Below are 21,073 nucleotides of genomic sequence, written 5' to 3'. Positions count from 1 at the left end.
AGCTCTGACAGTCTGAATTTCATGCACTTCACATAGCCTTTGCTTTTCCTTCAAATGGGAAACTTTTCTGCACTAGCCATCAAGTTGTCACTACAGCCTAGCCTTACTTTGCAAGCACTGTTAACAACAGTGATTGAATAATCATATCCCTGTGAGGTATGTAGCCCATTTTATTTGATGGGGAAAAAAGAAAAACGTTAAGTGATTTGCCATAGCCCACATCCTCAGAACTCATGTCCAATGATCCATCCTGGAGGCCACACTGCCACAGAACATGAAAGTTACTACTCAATGCATTTACAGATAAGGTTTTTTTTAAAGAGATTTATTGAGCAGTTCAGAGATCACTAGAAGTCCCCAGAGTTAAAAAAATTACAAAATACAGTAAGTTTACTTACAGGAAAAAACTAATTTACATTTCAGATTGTGGTTAAAGAAAACATTGATTCTCTGATGTTCTAAACAGAAAAGATATGACAGTAGAGTACAGCATACTGAGGTACATAAATACACAAGTTTTTGGGGGTAAAAAGTAAAAGCACTACAAAAAGTTGTTCTTCCCAAAATTATCCTTTAATCACCATTTCAGGTTAGGTGCAGGTAAATAAATCTTTCATAGAGAAAGGAGATGAAGCTTTTTGCGATAACTTTAAGTAGACCTGAAATAAAAAAAAGTATGTTTCAACAAGTGACCTTTAGACTTTTTAGAGCATTCATAGCTTCAAAATCTCTATACAAAATAAAGATATTAATCCAAAATAGCACAGAAAGGACAACTATTTTACTGTACCAAAAAATATGTAGTTTGTCAGAAAGTCATAAGCCTCCCAAATATCCTTTATTTAAAAAGGCATTATTTTGCCATGTGTTTAAAATGAAATATCTGCAAATGTAAGATGGTTCACATTAACCTGAGAAAGTAGAAAAAGTCACTAAAAAGCACTACTAACTGAAGCTATTAGGCAGAGAGCTAAGGAAAAGTGCTCCATTTTAGGAGCAACATTGATATGATACAGTCACACTACAGTATTCGGTACTAAAAATCATTCTTAGTCACCAGAAAGCTGGTGTCCTAAGGTTGGCACAAGCAACTTATAAATGTCAGAAAAGCATATAAACCTTGTTAATGTTTTCAGAAATTCATTTAAAGATAGAAACAGGTCCAAATAGATGCCTGTCTAAATGCATTGCAATTACGTTACAATTATTTTCCAAATACACAGATATGCTCTGTCTTTTCTCAGCTCATTACTGACTCAAACAATTTGCCCTTCTGGGATCAATTGTTTGCTAATAAATAATTGTTTACAGTCACAAAATGATATTAAGGAGTATTCTGATTAGTTTTCCTTCTACAGCCTAATAAGATTCAAAACTAGCTGATTCCCAAGAGTCTAACCTTAACCTCACTGTGTTTAACAGCCCAGGAAACGATGAACCATCTGTTTCAGAAAATAACAGAGGGCCAAGAGGAAATATTGTTTAATTGTAGATTAACCTCCTCATAAGGCAGAATAAAGCATCTACAGAATTAGCAACCACAACCAACAACAGATAGAAATAGCTGAAAACAGCTCTTAACACTGTATGCCTCGTAACGGTAAGTATTTTTGTTTTATCTTACAGTTACTTATTTTAAAAAATCCCAAGTTTACCACAAGAGGTGTCATCTTCCAACCAACAAAAGACCTATAGACACCAGACAAACCACTGTGGAACATCAATGGACAAAATACTGTTGATTGCTCCTGCCACAACCATGAAGAGGGGATATGTACAAAGCCTTGTCCCAACACAGTTTGAACTTTAGGGGAAGGGAATAAACATCCTTGACTAAAAAGAACTGTAACACTATGCTGCTTCAAATTTGGAGAAGGCATAAGGACAGGACCCCCAAGCGCCTTAGCTTGGGTTAGCCCTCAAGGACACACAGAGCTTGCAGATTAGAGCATCTTCCATTACTTTTTGGAACCTAAGACTGTAACTTGTGTGTCTGTTTACCTGTTTTAACCTTGTAAATTACTAATTTATTTTTCTTAGTTAATAAATCCTTAGATAGTTTATCATAGAACTGGCGACAAGCACTGTCTTTGGTGAGAGATCTAAGGTACAACTGAACTGAGGTAAGTGACTGGTTCTTTGGGACTGAGAGTAACCTGAATATTGTTGTGATTTTTGGCATAAAGGACCATTTTCACACAGGCTGACACTCCATGTTATGGCTCTTCTAGTACTTGAGGAGTTCACAATTGATACTTGGTTGGTGAAATTTAAGTATAGAACACACAACCTGTTTGGAGTGGCTCACAAATGTGGGTGCCAACCTCAGGGCAGACTGTTAAGAAGCAGGGGACAAACCCCAGACACTTTGACAGTTATTCTAGTGTTCTACCATCAGTGTTACTAAAATAACCATAAAACTGTTATGTTTTAAAACGAGTGTCACTGCACGACAGCCTGTGGAGCAGTGCATTAAAAAAGAAAAGGAACAATGTCAGAGTATCTGCTCTAAAGTGAGATGCAATATTGATTGCTTTTAATAAATCACATAATCTTGAGGCTCAAAGGGTCCAAAACTCTGGAGAGTGGCTATATCAAATAGGTAGAATATTAACTCCCAGAACAAAATGGTTAAATCATAAATACAAAGCAGTTTGAGATTTAGAAAAGCAAAAAACTTTGCAGTGAGCAGTGACAAACCTCGAGAACCTTTATAATATAACGTAAACTAGATCACGTTATAGCTAGCCAGATCACGTAAACTATAGAGGTTATTCCAGTGTATAATTCTGTATTGTGATGTCAGTTTTTCCATTTAGCTTTCTTTCAAATGGGCATTAACAGAAGCCTATTCTGCCTGGCACCATAAACATCATTGTTTTCTCTTTGCCAGAAATGGTGGCATAGTCTGTTGTTAAAGGGTTAAATACTCAAAATATAAAGAGATTGTTCTCCAAGATACAGAGGATGGGACCCCTTTACTTGATTTTATGCATTCCCTAGAACCAGTTCAGTGCATTTGCTTTGAAGGGGAAAGGTTGGATGTATTATCAGTGTTTAAAGAAAAGATTAATAGTTCAAAGTCTTAAAGATACAATACAGCAAAATTTGCTCAAAATGAATTATTCTTGAAATCTTCAACTTAATTTTGAAGTAGTGAGTTAGCAATAACTCCATAGCTTCAAATAAAAGTGCTTATTCAAAAAGAATGGGAGTTTGACATTCTCCTGTTACAAAACAACTAGACACAATTTTAGCCATCAGACATCTATCAACCTACGGATATTGAAAGCTTGGGAGAACAAGATAAAATCAACTCCAACCCTACTGTCAAGCTGCACTATCTACTAGGCATCAATAATGCTATTCATGACTTTAGGAAAATTAATAAATCCTGGGATGAATGCTAGAAAAGGTTCAAATACAGGTGAAGCAGACTCACTTGGGTTTTGTTTCTGCATCTGTCACTTGGCGAATGAAGATACCATCTTCAGGATGTTCAATGTCATCCATTTCATACATATATGACGATGCTATTGCAAGGGTGGTTCCATCGTTACTGAAGGCAAGCGATGCTATGCTGGTCGGATACCGGTGAAACTGGCACAGTCGCTTCTTATTAAATGGATCCCAAATGTTTACAAATCCATCGGAGCCACCTACAAATGGATTTTGGAAAAAAAAGAGTTAAGATACTGTAACTGGAAGAAAACCAAACCGTTATAGCATTTAATGCAACCAGACAGTGACAAACGCTATAATGAATTATTTTGTCACTTGTCCAAGGACACTATGAAGCAGTTTTGTAACACAGAAGAGTCCACAATTAATGTGTTAAAGAAATAAACCTGTTAAGGTTAGGTCCCACTGCATCAAAAGAAAAATTACAACATCTTGTTAAAAGCATTAAGTATAGTGTATCAAATGTTCCAGTAACAGCTGAAACCTCTAAATTGAAGCCTAACAAGAACTAGATGTACTTAAACATCTTTAGTACCAATAATGTTATACAACCTGATAAGTATCTACTGTACCTGTAGCAAATGTGTTGTGGATGTTATGGAAAGAAATGGCATTAACTGGATAAATCTGCTCGATATTATTCTCCTTTAATCTGTGACATTTGAATGCATACTTCTTCTTCTGTATTTCCGGACTTGGATCCAAATATTCTACTGCAACGCGGCCTTCAATAGAGCTTAAAACATAACCCTTCCAAACAAAAAACAAACAAAAAAAATAATTCACCTATTGTCAGATTTATATGCAGAGGTTTTGATAATTATGATTAATCTTATACATTTCTAGAACCAGACACAAGAAACACTTTTCACAAAAAAATATGAATATTTGCTTTCATATTTATGGTTTCAAGGTATACAACTCAGGGCCCATGCACGCAATTTAATAATTAAAAAAAGCTTTCCTGCAACTTCAACTGCACCTCAAATAAAAGCTTGGTGAGTCTAGAACTGGTCAGCAAGTTACAGAGTTGAACACTCCATATCTGGCCACCTGTCCCAAGCACCCTATTGATCACAACTTTCACAGAAACTCAGAGGGTGACAGGTCATATTTCCAGTATATTATTTCATTAAAGCTAGTTCAGGTTAGCAACTAAACTCACAAATGCATTCAACTAAATGCACAAAATAAATCAGAATAGTAATTTCAAAGCATACTACTTGCACATCTGCTTCTCTACCCAAATATAGTACTGGCACATAGCAAATTTAAAGATCTCATTTTACTGTAACTTTGCCATAGGTTTAATATAAAAGTTTCTCAGAAATAGGAAAATAATGAGGCTTACCTGAAGCAAGATTATCCAAATCCCAGACTACAGTATAGTCTGAAGTGTCAAGTTGTAACTGGACCACCACCACAACTATCGGACATGGAAAGATATAGCTTTCTAAACTCCTGGGAATTCTGCGCCACTGCATGTGCACAGAATTAATGTCCCCCACAGATTTCTTTGCTTCCCCGCAGAAAAATGACTTTCTGATAGAGAAGCAAAGGGAAGCTCCAAGAGCAGTAACGTACCACTCCCTAGCTGCGCAGGTACAGCAGCCAACAGAGAGGTAAATCACCACAGGGCTGGGGACACCCTAGCCAATGGCTCCTACCCTAACCAGGAAGCTGCTAGTCTCGGCTGGGCTGGAGGCAGGAGAGGACTTCCTCTTCCTCTGCAAGGAGTGGTTGGAACTGTGTCAGACCCACCCCCAGAAATCTCTCCCAGCTGCAGGAAGCTCAGCATCCTCCCCTGCTTCCTGCCCCCATCACTCCTCAACTGCAGGGGAGGGGTCACTGTATGGGGAGCTACTCCCCCATCTGCCCAACCCCCATGCATCTGGTCCTCCCATACCCAGACACCTCCACCAAGCCTCACCCCATACACCCAGAACCCCCCTAGCCCTCCATACCCAAATCCCACTCACTGAACCTCAACCTCTGCATCTGAGGCCCCCTGCACTCTGACCCCCACTCCTGCACCCAGACCCCCACCACTGAGCTCCCTGCACTCAAACCCCCACCCTCCTGCACCCTGAGCCCCCACATCAGACCCCCCACCTAGCTGCACCCAGGCACCCATCCCAAGCCTCACTCCCCCAGCACCCAGACCCCCTGCTAAGACTCCCACACCCAAACCCCACCGCTGAGCCCCAACCACTTTCACTTGGAAGTCCCTGCAGAGTCTCATTGTCCCTACACCTGGAACCACCCCCTCCCAAACGAGCCTCTGGGCATCCAGATCCCCCCCACACCTAGACCCCCCACTGAGCTGCCTCCACCCAGGTTGTCCCACACAGAATCCTTTCACCCCACATTGAGCCCCTCCACACTTGGATCCTGCCTGGTTAAGCCTACCTGCCCCACACCTGGTGCGCCTGGCATATTTCTACTCACACTAGCTCTAGAATGAATAACTAGGCCTCCCACTACATGTATTATCCAGCTCTCACTACTTGCACCTGAAAAGTCTGTTCCAAATTGTTCCTTGCTTTCCTCTCCAGGAGCACTGCAGAGGCACCCCATTAAACCCTTGGGAAGGGAAAGATGGAAGGAAAGATGACCTAACTCATTCTTATGCAATTCCCTCTGGCAAACAAGGCATGGCCTTCAAAGACTCTAGAGGGAACCCAGTAGAGCAAGGAGTCAAAACAGTGATGGAGCAAGTAGTAAATAAGCTTACAACAATTTTTAGTTAAATATGCTGCATAATACTACACTTATCTATAAGCCCAGGCCACACTATTATTGCAGAATTGAGCACCTCTTGAAGAACTGATGGCATATGTGCCTAAAAGTCACACAGCAACAGTAAGTCTTCTCATCTCTCTCCTCCTCTGCCTCTTTTGCTATTTTGGAAAGGTTTAATTGTCAGTGTTCTGATGCATTAACTAGCACCTTTTAAAAAGGATGATTAAGAGGGAAGATTTAGAGAAAAAGAGTAAGGATAGCAAAGAAAAAAGGGTTGGGGCATTTTTAAGTGAACATTTTAAAACTACACCAGTGTTTGCTAAAGAACATGGGAACAAGTAGCTCAATATGTGTCATTAATTTTAAGAGATTAAACTATGAACTCTTCAAGTTAAATAACTTTTTAAATGAGTAAAAAATGTACTGAGCTGAGTAAGGAATCTAGTGAGCTGAGTAAGAAATCAACGCAAATCCATTTTTGCTACAGAAGATTAAGTTATCTGAATCAGGGATAAAGTTACTGCACAGCATACATACCTGTTTGTTTGGGAACGCTCTGATGCAACGGGTCTGATACTTCAGACTTGACTCTCTTCTTTGCTGGACATAACCCATGTTCCGCAAATCCCACACCAAAACTCGCCGACCTGCAGTCCCCACAATAAGCCTATCTCCAGACACAGAGAGAGTGTACACCTTTTCAAAAGAAGTTTACAAAAATATTATTAGTTTGATTAGCCTGGATATCCACCTTTTATCATCAAGTGATGAATTAAATGGAACATGCAATTAAAAAACAGGTGACCTCTGCAATTAAATATAACTATAAATTTTTTTTCTTTTTTCAGCCTGTAATTTAAGTGCTGGATGAGTAGTCTGTAGGAGCATAGCTGATCTGGCAGTACACGACATGAAGATGCAAATTCTACCTTAACTCTGAGCCTCAGTGTATACCTTAAAATGCAGCTTAATATTGTAGCATTGTATATGCAGAATTGAACTTTGTGCTGTATTTTAGCTAATATGTACATATGACATTTCAGACTTTAATCACTTAGTCAATTTTATTTAAAATTATCTTATTCCTTATTTCAGTAAGATCCACACAACAAGCCAAGTTTGATATTTCTGCCTTCAGCTACTGTGTTACCCATGTGCAGAATTTTGGAGTAAAAAGAGAACGTTTCTTTCAGGGGCTGCTCTAGGCATTTTGCCGCCCCAAGCACAGTAGGCAGGCACACCTGCGTGAGGTCCCCCGAAGCCGCGGGACCAGCGGACCCTCCGCAGCCATGCCGCCGAAGGCAACCTGCCTGACGCCCTCCCGGCACCGGCACAGTGCCCCCCGCGGCTTGCCGCCCCAGGCACGCGCTTCGCATGCTGGTGCCTGGAGCCGCCCCTGGTTTCTTTATGTACATAAATGGAAAAATTCAGACCAAAAAAAGAAATTTGCAAAAATTATAAGTAACTGAAAGAGAGAAAAGGTTATTCAAATTGGAATTTGTCTTTACTCATAATGTGCACAAACCTGCAGCCACTATCATATTAACCCTGTAGACCAATCACACATTACTCTACCAAATATTTTCCTTTTATTTTCTTCCCCCTTATAATCCTATGTTTCTTTTAAAAAAAAAAATCCTCTCTCAGACATGAGCTTTGTTAATCAAAAGGGAGTATCGTTAAGGGGTACGCTGCCAAGAAAAGAAATATTAAAACCTGTTTTCAGAGATGTTGAGCAAGCACAATTCTAAATTAAGTCAATCAGAGCAGAGCTACTTGGCACGTCTAGGGAGCGGGGGGGAAATCAGAGCCCATGAAGTGCAATGCTACTCTGATAAATGACATCATAAGGGTTCATGTTTATTGTTTCCTCAATAACTTTCACAGAATCTTTTAAGTTTACAAGAGATTGGGTTTCTAATTACTAGATGTGTACACTCAACCTGGGATCTGAATAAAATAAAATAAAATCAAGCTTAGGGTTTTTTTTGTCTCCCACTGTCAGTAAAGATTCTGCACTCAGAATTCTACAATCAGAATTCAATTAAGCATTCTGATGATGAATAGCCAGGACAAAATCCAGCTAACACACAGCTGTGCTGCTGCCACCAGAATGTTAGTAAGAGTGGCAAGGAGTAAAAACAAGCTTTTGCTAAAGCAAATTAACATAGCTAAATATATAACATTCTACTTATGTTGTCAGCATCTCATTAGAACTAAAAAAAGTTAAATAAATATTTCACCACTTATGCGGTTTAATTTTGACATCTATTTGTACGGTAAAACTAGAGAAGTCAACTTCATTTTCTGGTTTCATGTACTACTCATGATGCTGCTGAGTTTTGCTAATACCGTAAGGAAATGCTTAAATAAAACCAATTTTTCATTTAATTTAATGAACATATTACCATATATGTCAGGGTTTGTAAAAGTGTTTTTACAAAACCATCTTTGGTCCTAAACTACCTGACATGATCTTTCTATGTATTATGCTACCTACGTTCAGGCACACTGTCTTGCTAATTAACTTTGTTTCTAAAAACATGCTTGAATATTTTAAGTTTGTTCTCGTTTTTTAATAGGTTGGCTCTCTAACGTTCAGTCTACCTAAGATTTATCAGAAATTTCTGAAGAAATCTAATGTCCCAATCCCACTTGTCTTCCTTTTATGAAGAGGGCAAGAAAAATAGGAGCACAAAGCCAGGTCAAGCATTTGAATAAGATTTAGTTTTAAACATGAATTAAATACTTCCCAATAATTGTATAGGACAGTCAAGAAACTACTCTGCTTCAGACTGTATAATGAAAAGAATTTAATAGTCTACATTTATATTGACAATCACAAGGAGTTATGCATTTTAAATAATGATCATTTTTGACTATTACATAAAATTTGACACAGGTACAAACAGACATTCACACAAACAATATAAATTCTCACATACATAGGAACAACCACATTAAGAATGTTAAACATCCTAAATCTTCTTTACAAACTGGTGTCACACCTGTATAATAAGCATTCTTTCTACACCTTGCAATCATAAATCAAATGAAACCACTACCATGTAGCTGACTAGATGTATTCATTTATCAAAGACAATATTTAAAAAGTGACATAATGAATCTTGCTGAACCAATAAGCAGCTTGATTCAGTGTGGCTGTCCATTATATGATATTCTGTCAGCAATTTATCATCATTCTTTACATGCTACATATAACTATAAATAAAAAACTAGAAATAATGCAATTATTTTATTCAGAATAAAATTCTTACCAGAAGTAGATTCAACTGTGTTGTGGCAAAAAAAATAGCTATTTAGATGCAACGTAGAACATACTGATAGCTCTAACTACAACTGGACAACATGTATAGTCTAAAGAAATGGATGAAATCAATAGTAATGCAAAACTGTAAAGTGTTCTTTAAAATTAGCTACCATCTGGTTATGAAGATAGAATTATATGATCTATATATAATTTCCATGTATATCCACTGAGACTGTTGCCTAGAGTGAAAAGGTTAGCATTCTATGTGACTAAAGCTTACAATGCCATATTTTATTCTTTTCCTTCTATGCTTGTCAGCAGCAGAGTTGCAGTTGCATATTAATAACAGCAAAGAGATGGCAGCATGTATTCTGTGCTAATGCTGACTAAAATTCAACTCATCACAAAAATGATTAAATGATTTAGTCCCATCTTTCTTTCATATACTAATTTCTCCCACCATCCAATTTTCTACACATCATAAGACTACCGAGAATTCAAAGCTACTGGGGACTTTGCTGTGTAAAATCCCAGAATTTGAACAGCAGCGGTACAGCAGATCACTACTGAGGCAAAGTGGTAGAATTGTTTGGGGAAGTTTGCACAGCACATCCTTCAATATATCTCACTTAAGCCAGTGATATTAGACCTACTTTCATGAGCTCTATATTTTCTTCAAATTTGTCTCGAAGTACAAGAATTTGACTTGTTTACCAAAGACTACAAAAGATGTGTTGAGAATAAAGTCCTACTTTCCTAATGAAAGCTGGAATCCTTAAACTAAGGATTACTGTACTAATCTTCACAGACTAGCTAAGGACTTATACTATATACAGAACACTATACACCAAAGCATATGTTTCCACTTAGCCCTGGTCTACACTACAAAATTATTTCAGTATAACTACGTTACTCAGGGGGGTGAATAATCCACACCCCCGAGCGATGTAGTTTACAGTGCTTAGGTCAGTATGACAGCGCTATGCCGGCGGCACAGCTTCTCCCACCAACATAGCTACCACCTCTCATGGAGGTGGAATTATTAAGCCGATGGGAGAACTCTCTCCCGTCAGCTTAGAGCATCTTCACCAGAAGCACTACAACAGCGCAGCTGCTGTAAATTTGTAGGGTAGACTTGCCCTCAGTGGTTATTTCTCATATGTCAGCTAACAAGTTTCAGATCGTATAATAGCCATAGTGTCAAGGCAGGACATTTCCTCAGGGCCCTTGACAGTGTCACAAGACATCCTCTCACCCAGTAGACTAACTAAAAGGAAATGCCTTGCTTGGAGGACATTCATTCTTAACCAGTCACTGGATGCATTATATATACAAGTTGGTATTAATGTATATAATAGTTATTGTTTAAATACAAACCTTTTCAGGTTGAGAGAAAGTTCCTGCATTGCAAGGAGTTCTGGGATCCCACAATTTGACTGTCTGATCCCAACTTCCAGTCACCATTACATTCACCTCTGGGCAATATTCAACACATCTGATAGGAGCATCATGCGTGCCAACTAGATTTTCTACAGGAGAATAGATTTATATGTAACTTTACTGATTCCATTAAAATCCACAATTTCTTGAATGAAAAGTACAGAACAATATTCATATAGTAGTAACAAACTATAATCTGCCATTCACTAATGTGTTGGCATGCTGAGACATCTTTTAAAGAGTGCTTGGTCTTCTGATCTTTGCAATCAATACACTTTAAAAAGTGTTAAATGTAGACTGTCTAGATACCAGCTGAGATTTTCAAGGGAGCTTAAGGGCATTAGGCAGCCATGTGGAGATTTTCAGAGGCACAAAGGGGCAGTAGGTGCCCAACTGTGATTGACTCTCAGTGGGAGCTGAGCACCTAAATCTTAGGCTCTTTTGAAAATCTCAGACATTGACTGTGTATTACAAAAGTTTAATCAACATAAGTGTAGGACAGCCATATTAACTCATGGCTTTGCCACTTGTTAGTAATTAGGCACTCCTAACAAAAGGCGACAATGAAACGGTCATAGCACACCATTATTCATTTCACACCTATCTACCACATAATACAGAGAAACAGTATGAGGTTTTTAAAGTTGTACTGGTACTCTATAAAACCTGGCTCCTTTTGTTACCCTAATTCAGACGTCTTTGAACAGAAAGGAAAATTGTAACTAGTAAGATTATAGAAACTTCTAGAGTTCCCTTAAATAGCCTTCCATGACATAAGGTCCCATTCTGAAAAACCTTCCATGTGTCCTGCTGGAAAGCTGAGAACCACTTCTTCCCAATGTCACACTGCACCCATTTTGGCCTCACTATGTCATGAGAAGTCAAATCTTAATCACATTCCTGGAGCAGGATTCAATATTGCCCATCTTCCTGCAACTCCAACAAGGGTAGTTTGGAAAACAAAGTGGGAAGAAAACATTTTTCTGGCAGGTGTCTTTTAAAAGGAAAATGGCAAGCTGTTTGACAGTGCTCAGAAGTTTGAATGTTCCCTCACAGAAACGGATTAGTAGGCAAAGTGCATGTGAGGCCATGAAGGGGGAATGATAAAATTGCATTTATCACAAGTACCACCACCACAGATGGTTTGCATGCATATACTCATTAAATGTATAAAACTGAATGTTATTATAGAGTTGAAAATGTAAACATCAGACAAAAGAAAAAAGATTATGGTTATTGTAGGCAAAGCTGGTACCACAAGTAACCTTAATTTTGGCATTTCCTAACTTTTGTGTGCTTGACTTTGCAACCTTAATAACTTAAGGGTTTTTTTGGTATATATGTAAATATGTCACCGCACTGCACATATTAATGCAGTGGTATGAAGCCAGTGGATAAATAACTTTATGCAGCTCTCTTGAGACCATAGGTTTCATTCTGCTTAGAGTTGTCCACGGCTAATTAAAGGTTTAATTTATCTAACACATGCACAAAGTATATAATAATATATGAAAGTAAATGGAGCTTCTCCCATTATACCTGAGACTGCTTTCTAAAACACTGCAGTTAAATACAAAGAGAGTTCATGAATCAAACAGCTTTTATTCTTTAAGCCAGTATCCGCCATCTAAAAAACCAGAGCCATATATTAATTTGAATTTTAGAATTATAAAGTAATTGAAAATAAACAAATTCCACTCATTATTTGTTCACTTAAAAATCATCTATTACAGTATTCAACCAGCTTACCTTGGTCCGTGTTCAAATCATGCATTTTCAACTGCTGATCTAATCCTCCACTCCAGGCATGTGTAGGATCCTGTGAAGTAAGAAATGCTGCTTTATTGTATATGTTCAGTTTTCTGAGCTTAAATAAGTTAAGTGTCGAGGTGTCACACTTAACCTCCTGGGCACACTCCAAAGTACCTCCTTTCTTGCTGGAAATTAAGAAAGATGGAGATTCATAGGTAGAGGTGGTGGAGGTTAAGGTCCTGAACCTGTAATCAGATCCACACAGGTGGATCATGCACCAATTCAGAACTTCTGAAATCAAAAGTCTGAGAATATTTTGGAATGAAAGGGTGTTACAATATTAGGTGGAGTGCTTTAATTTCTGTAGAAGAAAATAATAATTAGAAATTTGTTATTAGAAATTTCTATTTGATATATTGTACAAATAAACTTTATTTTTTCCATTTTCTATCTGAATTAGTGACACATGCAGATTGTTCAAATGACTGTCAATGCAGGTTAATAGTCCTATTAACTGCTGGTGTGTCCATGTACAAGGGGCACCATGACCCCCCAAGCACCCTCTTGTAGCTGAGTGTGGCATTGAGGTGGCCTGCATCAGTTTCCCCCTGTCAATGAGATCACTATAAAGGCCCGGTCAAGAAGAAACCAAAGTCTACTTGACAACAATACCTCTCCCTTCAATAAAGCCTTCTGAAAGGAGCATTTGTATAACGGTATTAAGGTTCTTACTTCAGAGACCAGATAAAGTCCCAAAACAAAGGTCTGTAGGGTCTGGCAACAACTCCTTCTGCTGTATAGTCTCAGGCTTCTCCACTGCCACAAGAGCTTTTGTAGTCTTGTTCAAGGCCTCTCCCAGGTCTCCCTACCTGAAGAGCTTTTGCCTAGTTCAGGTTCCCTGGGAGCTCCCCTCCTACAGAGCCTCCTTTCTCCTGGGAAATTTCCCCAACTGAGTTCTCCAAAGCTTTTTATTAGGCCCAGATGCTCCTTAGTTAATTGCCTTCCAGTTACTTGGGCCTTGTCTATACTACACAGTGTGTTATGTCAGCAAAAAGCAGCTTTTGTCGACAAAACAGTGGAGGTATAGAGACTAAAATGCTCCACCTGCCAACAAAATAAAACTACCCCAACAAGAGGCACGGAGCTTTTTGCAGCAAAGTTAGATTAACAAAGTGTCAGCATAGACACTGCATTCATCACATCATCATAACTGGCCTCTAGAAAGTATCCCACAATGCCCACTGTGAGCACTCTGCTCACGGTTTTGAACTCCACTGCCCTGCATCCAGCTACACAGGCAAGTGCCACTCTCCTTTCAAAGCCCCAGGAAGTTCTGAAACTGCTCAGTGTGGAGAGCTCACATAAGACCGCAGCAGTTGGCAGACAAGCTGCTGCTGTGGGAGGTGGGGAAAGAAGAGAGCGACTGCTCTGCTGTGCGGAGCTGGAGAGGCAGGCAGGGGCTGATGTTAAGGTGTCCCCCTCTCTCCACCGGTGTAGCAGGGGGAGAAATAGCTCAGTGGTTTAAGCATTGGCCTACTAAACCCAGGGTTATGAGTTCAATCCGTGAGGGGACCACTTAGGGATCTGGGGCAAAATCAGTACTTGGTCCTGCCTAGTGAAGGCAGGGGGCTGCACTTGATGACCTTTCAGGATCTCTTCCAGCTCTCTGAGATGGTGTATATGGAGATATACCTTCTACCTTGATATAACATGAATTCAGATATAAAGCAGTGCTCCGGGGAGGGGGAGCGCTGCGCACTCCAGTGGATCAAAGCAAGTTCATTATAATGCGGTTTCACCTATAAGACGGTAAGATTTTTTGGCTCCTGAGGACAGCATTATATCGAGGTGGAGGTGTATTATTATTAGTCTCTGCTGAGCTGGAGTCTGAGGATAGGAGGACACCAGCTGACTGTGCACCAGCTTCTGCCTCAGGAATGGTTGCTTATAGCTGCTGTCTGAACTTAAAGACACACTCACTCTCCCCCAACCCACACACTGTGTGTGTGTCTCTCTCTCTCTCTCACATACACACTCTCCCACCCCAGTCTCTCTCACACTCCCCCAACACACACAGTCTCTCTCTCTCACACACACACACACACACACACTCCTTGTTACACACATACTCATACATGGACATATCTGTGGGCTTCTTGTGTTATGTTCAGCAGTGTCAGTTTGGTCATATTACCAAGTGCTACTTTAAAAAGTGATTTTAAAAAAGTGTTACTTTTCGGGCACACAGCAATTATTACAAGGTTCATAGCACAGTTCAAACAAACAAGGCTAGGCTCAGCATACTACAGCAACACACATTACTGAAGCTCAGTGTTAATATGCTCCTTCAAGGCATCCCCCAGCCAAATAACCCCCCGTTGGGCTCCTCTTATAGCTTTGCACAGCAAAATACTGAACAGCAGTGCAGGATCCATGCTTTAGAATTATCATAAATTCTCTAGAATGCACCTATTGTTTTCCCTACAAGATTAATTAAGAAACTTTCTGACCTAAAGATTAGTCAGATGCAAGTGATTATTTCAACCTTCTCCTGTGTCAAGAAATAATGATCTTTTTAAGGAAAGATATTCTGAACACAAGACACTTGTACTAGCTATAACTATTCATAATACATTAACTTCTCACATATACAAAGTAGCTGCCTTCCTATTTAGCTTTCCAGAACTGGACAATAAACTGAGGAACTGCACTGTTAAATAGTTGGTCTGCAGCTATGGTGGATGGGCACAGCACATCACAAGGTGGAGGGAATAAAAGAGAAGATGCATAGAGGCAGCAGGTCAGTCTCTCACTGCAAATCAGGGCATTCCTATATCAACTGCAGATGGTCCCAAAGGGTTGTTATGGCAGTCAGGGATTACCAGAATCCAAGAGCTCCCCCATCTATGTCCCACATCCTGCAGAAAGACAGGGTGACATAGGAACTCTACATTACTAAACTTTACTGTACCAATGCTCTACACCGCTGTAAGACTGTTCATGTAGCTGCGTTATACTGACAGGAGAGAGATCTCCCATCAACATAATAAAACCACCTCCATGAGCGGCAGTAGCTATGTCAGCGGGAGAAGCTCTCCCACCGACATAGTGCTGTGCACACTACCACTTATGCAGGCGAAGCTTATGTTGCTCAGGGGTGAGACGGTGTAGACATGGCCCAAGTGATGCCCCAGGGATGATCCTGTTATGTCTCGATAAGGCATCTTTAAGGCAGCTTTGCACACCAGAGAGTCTGAAGCAGCTCTAGTATATCTGAGGCTCGAAGGCTAAATATTTAATAACAGATGGTAAAGTTGATGTGCTTTTTAAAGCAATTTTTAATAGTTTAAAAGACAATTTTAGAATATGAATAATGTAACTGAGTTTCAGAATTGTTACAATCCCTCAATATTACAGCAAGACCATTGCCTCCAGTTGGTTCTGGCAGGCCCAAGGCCATCTGCCCTAACCTTAAAAAAAATAAAAAAAAATCCACATCTGTCTGAATGTTACCTAAAAGAAGCAACCAAGATCACTGAGACAAAAACTAGAGCAACAGTTTCTATATTTCAGTTTGTTTGCTTTGTATATGATTGCACTTTCTGTATAATCCATTTCACTACAATCAATTATCTCTGTTGTATGGATCTTTGACACAGCAATAGAAAGAATAAATTTTAAAAGTCAAAAAACCATGAAAATAGTAGAGGCAATTGTAGCTTTTTTACACTTTTTTTAAAAAGCGGACTGCATTTCAAGCAGCCACTGTCCCCTTTAATTTAAGAGATTAAACTACTCCCTTTGTAGCTTTCGTATATAACTGGAATCCAGCATAGACAAGATGACATACTTACATAAAATGCACAGTCGAGCACTGCTCCTGAATGTTGATACTTGAGTCTCATGGTGTTGGCAGGCACATCATAGAGACGGACAGAAGTATCCCAAGATGAAACAAGCAGAAACTGAGATGTATTAGGACTAAACTTTACGGATGAAATACCATCTTCTGGCGGTTGGTTTAATTTAAATTCGTTTGATCCAGTCATCTGAATTAAGATTACAGAAAAGTTAGTTGTCATTACAATAATAGGAGTTAAAACTGGCAAGTTTGTGGAATAGTCAATACATCTAAAAGCTAACAACATACTATAGGAAAACTGTAGAAAATAGTTCTGTTTATTATTTTATAACATCTAAATGTGTGCTAGGCACTACACAGAAATCAAAGAAAGGCATAGTCTAGGGATGGCCAAACTGTGGCTGGCGAGCCACTTTTGCCATTAAAGTGCAGCTCATGGAGCCCCTCACACCCCCACCTCATTCTCCACCTACTAGACTAGGGGTGAGGAGCTCAGGACTGTCTTGCAGTGGGGTAGTGGCTTCTGCCCAGCGGAGAAGAGGCTCTTGGGGCTTCAGCCCCACTGGGCACACATGCCGGGGCTCAGGACTTCAGCAGGAGTGGGGCTGAAGCCCTGCGCCCCATTGAGCACCTCCCAGAGGGGGGCTGAAGCCACGAGCCCCAGCAGGCGCCTCCCACGGGGCTGAAGCCCTGAGCCCCAGCAGGCGTGCCTCAGCTCTCGAACTTCTGAAGACTGTCATATGCAGCTCAGAGAGTTAGTAATTTTGGCCACCCTGGCATAGTTCCTGACCCAAACTGCTTGCCATCCCAAAGCTTTGATCCTTAAGCATGTGCACAGTCCTCACTGAATTCACTGGGTTCAAAAAATAATTGGATAAATTAATGGAGAATAGGTCCATCCACAGCTATTAGCCAAGATGGTCAGGGACACACCACCATGCTCTGTGTGTCCCTAAACTTCCAGCTGCTAGAGCAGGGGTTTCAAACTGGGGGTTGGGACCCCTCAGGTGGTCACAAGGTTATTACATGGGGGGTCGTGAGCGGTCAGCAGCTTCCACCCCAAATCCCGCTTTGCCTCCAGCATATATAATGCTGTTAGATATATAAAAAAGTGTTTTTAATTTACAAGGGGCAGGTCGCACTCAGAGGCTTGCTATGTGAAAAGGGTCACCAGTACAAAAGTTTGAGAACCACTGTGCTAGAGGCTGGGATTGGATGACAGGGGATGGATCACTCAATAATTATCAGGTTCTGTTCATTCCCGCTGAAGCATCTGGCACTCGCGCTGTCAGAAGACTGGATATTGGGCTAGATGGACTACTGGCCTTACCCAGTATGGCCTTTATTATGTTCTTATAACATACAGAAGTATTTTCAAATTCAGGGATTAAATATCATGCATGACAGAAGTGATAATCAATAGGGATTGAATAGGGCAAAAAAAACAAGTTTTACAGCAACATAACTCAATTTAAGCTTCTCCTTCCCACCACAATAAACATAAAAAAAAATAAGAGTAAATATCCTTGACTCACTTATTGTGGGCACCCCAGAGGAGGTAAGTTTTGCAGAATTTAAATAAGGTGTAAGAGTAGCTTGGTGGACCACCAGAGGAAAGGCATGCCACAAATACATAGGAGGTTGCATAAAAAAAGCAACAGGAGACAAAGACCAGCATCTTTGATAGAATGGAGGGCAATAAAATACCGTATTGTCTATTGGAGGAAAACTACCAAAAAAGCCGAACCAAAAAAAAAAAAAAAAATCACTGATTGGAGTCAAAGTATACAAAATGCTTCAAAAGCTGGTACCACTCCCATAAGCTTCAAGAAAGTTTAGTTACACTATTTATAAGAGCTATTCTAACTTGTCTACACTGCTGCTCCAATAAGTTCGAAGACCATTTTAACTTTTTGGTAATTTCCATAGTATAGACAGTCAGATAAGTAGAGCGAGGCAGTTGTGTAGGTAGGCAGCGAAGGGGAGGTCAGCGAGTCTAAATTTGATCCAGCGGAGAAGAGTCAGAGATTCAAGGTACAATCAATGGGTTATGAAGATAATTTTAGCAGCTACGTTTTGGGTAAACTAAATATGGGCTATGTAGATATCAGGAAATCCAAGGAAGAAGTAGTTGCAATAATCAAGCCAGAAGATGAGGGAATGGACAATACATTTATCTGTTGGGGAACAGAGGAACAATTGGATCTTGTGACTGCTGTAGTGTAGATGAAGAAACAGCAAGAAGTTTTAATACCTCAGATAGCTTAATACATAAACACACATGTATGTACGCAACAGTACACTTTGTGATCATTTATTAAATAAGTATCTTTTGCCAGAGGAGGAGACACCAAAAGATATTTCCTGAGGGAGGGACTGATTTGTGTTTAGACTCCTTGGAGGGAAGGAAGTGGTAAGACTGGGAGTTATCAGTTATCTGGGGGGAAGGAGACGGGGAGAGTGCTTAGAGACTGTTTTGGAGTGGAGAAATTCCTGGGGATGGGAAAGTGTGTTGAGGCTGTTTGAGGAAGAGAGCTTGGGAAGGCTGTTTGGGGGTGAAACACTGGGCGGGGCCGAGAGCACCCAGGATGGGATCAGAGGGACCATGTGCAGAGGCTGGGGGCACTCAGGATGGCATTTGGGGACTGTGTGGAGGCTAGCAGAAGTGCCCCAGCCATGGGCCTGGGACAGCATTTGAGGGCTGTGTATGGAGGCTGCCAGGAAGGCTGAAGCTAGACTGGGGGACCACCCAGGATGGGATGGGGGGAGGGTGCCCAGGCAATGGGACAGGGGTCCTATCAGCACACAGGATGCAAGAGGGGGGGAGGGATCTCCAGAGACTGAAGCTGGGAACCAGAAGGCCCACCCACAATTGAGGGTGTGGGAGCAGAGGCTGGGGACCATGGCGGGAGAGAGGGGAGGCCCTGCCTGGGATGAGAGGCAAAACCTAGAAGGGCGCACACCCAAGACAGGAATCAGGGGCAGTGTGCAGAGTCTGGAATGACTTGCACCCAGAACAGGAATCGGGGGGTCAGGCACTTGGGACAGCACTGAGGGGTCATCTGCAGAGGCTGGCACGGGGGCACGAGAGGGGCTGTGTGTGGAGCTCAGGAACATCACAGTGCAGCTGGAACAGCATGTGTGGAGACTGGACTGGAGGGGCCACCTGTAGAGGCTGAGGATGAATGGCACCCAGAATGACACAGGGGGCATGTGCTGCACCTAGGATTCTGCAGGCACCCAGGACTTGATTAGGAGAGTACCCGGGTATGGAGCTGGATGGGGGCACCCATGCCCAGGACGATGGACTCATGTGGAGAGGCTGGGGACAAGGGAGCATGCTCGTACCCACAACAGGACTGGGAGGCGGGGGCATGTGCAGGGCCAGAAAAGGACTAGGGTCCCTGTGTGGACCCTTGGGTGGCAGGGGGAACCTCGAGGGAAGTTGGGAGCCAGGACCTGAGGAGAGCCGGGCCCTCGTGTAGGGCGCCTCAGGAGAGCCTCGGGGGGCTGAAGGATCCGGACCCCAATGTAGGGAGCATCCGGAGGGGAGCGGGGAGGCGGCGTGCGGGGAGCCTCGGGCAGAGGAGCTGGGACCTGACGGGGCGATAGGAGGCTTGAGGCAGCTCCCGGCCTAAGCCGGCGCGGCGCAGCTCGACCCGGCCTGCCCGATCTAGGCCCTTTTCCGCTGGCCCCGAAAGAAGCAGGAAACAACCCCCCGCCCCGGGCCCTCCATCCCGCCCGGCCCGCAGAGAGCCCGGCCTACCTTGCTGGCTGTCCCGTTTGCAGCGCCTCCGGGCCTGCCACCAACCGCCACTACTCAGCGCGCGCCGCGGCCTCCTGCCCCAACACAACCCCGCCCCGCCACCGCGCGGGGCCTTCCGATTGGCAGGTTTGAATGACGAACTACACATCCCAGCATACCCCGCGTGCACACGTGCAACTACAACGCCCAGCATGCAACGCGCTAACGGGCCCCGGTGGCTTCTCTGCGCGAAGACTACATGTCCCAGTGTGCCATAGAACAGGCGTACGCCAAAGGAGCCGGTCGCCGGATGGGACATGGCATGCTGGGACTTGCAGTGTGCGCGTCTCGGCCACCTTCTGGCGCAGGCGGAGTTACCGTATGGCCAAGGGACTCTTTGCCTAGGTGCTTTATGGGACATAAAGAAGGTGGATTGTGCTGGACTGGCTGCTGCTCTCCTGGGGGAGAGGAGAGGGGGGCTGGTGAACAGTAGTGAAAGGTCAAGGACAAGTAACCAAAGTGGGGATCACTTGCGGGGGGTTCCCCTCTCCCCACAGAGTGTTTTCCGGTGCGGAACTCCACCCGCGCACCAACTCCTTGCACCGGCTAGCTCCGGCTTCATCCATGCTCCATTGTTATCAAAGAATCAGTTTTATTCATGCACCCATCCACCCATGGGGAAGACATAGATATAGGTGCGTAGGTAGACCCACTCTATCCCTATACCAGCTCTCGCTCCTTCTTTGCATCATTTATCCATAAACCAGTTCCACTCATGCACCATCCATGTGTGTACTAG

At 42.0% G+C, this 21,073-nt stretch overlaps 1 protein-coding gene across 2 annotated transcripts; it reads right to left on the bottom strand.

Annotated features, from left to right (window-relative positions):
* Window positions 1-304: 304 nt before the first annotated feature.
* Window positions 305-20,415, bottom strand: BUB3 (BUB3 mitotic checkpoint protein). Of its 2 annotated transcripts, XM_039482689.1 has the most exons (8): window positions 20,296-20,415; window positions 16,522-16,716; window positions 12,665-12,734; window positions 10,853-11,004; window positions 6,742-6,900; window positions 4,035-4,212; window positions 3,443-3,659; window positions 305-659 (listed from the first exon to the last, which is right to left on the bottom strand). In XM_039482689.1, exons 2-8 carry the CDS (start codon window positions 16,714-16,716, stop codon window positions 650-652), a joined length of 981 nt encoding a protein of 326 aa, XP_039338623.1. In that variant the 5' UTR covers window positions 20,296-20,415; the 3' UTR covers window positions 305-649. The 2 variants fall into 2 exon arrangements, with proteins under 2 accessions (XP_039338623.1, XP_039338624.1); XM_039482690.1 differs by lacking the exon at window positions 305-659 and having other exon boundaries at window positions 3,439-3,659.
* Between the last annotated feature and the right edge of the window lie 658 nt (window positions 20,416-21,073).

This window comes from Mauremys reevesii, linkage group 7 (genome assembly GCF_016161935.1).
Source record: "Mauremys reevesii isolate NIE-2019 linkage group 7, ASM1616193v1, whole genome shotgun sequence".
Lineage (NCBI taxonomy): Eukaryota > Metazoa > Chordata > Testudines > Geoemydidae > Mauremys > Mauremys reevesii.
Note: the sequence above shows the minus strand (reverse complement) of the source record. Positions and strands in the feature narration are given on the sequence as shown.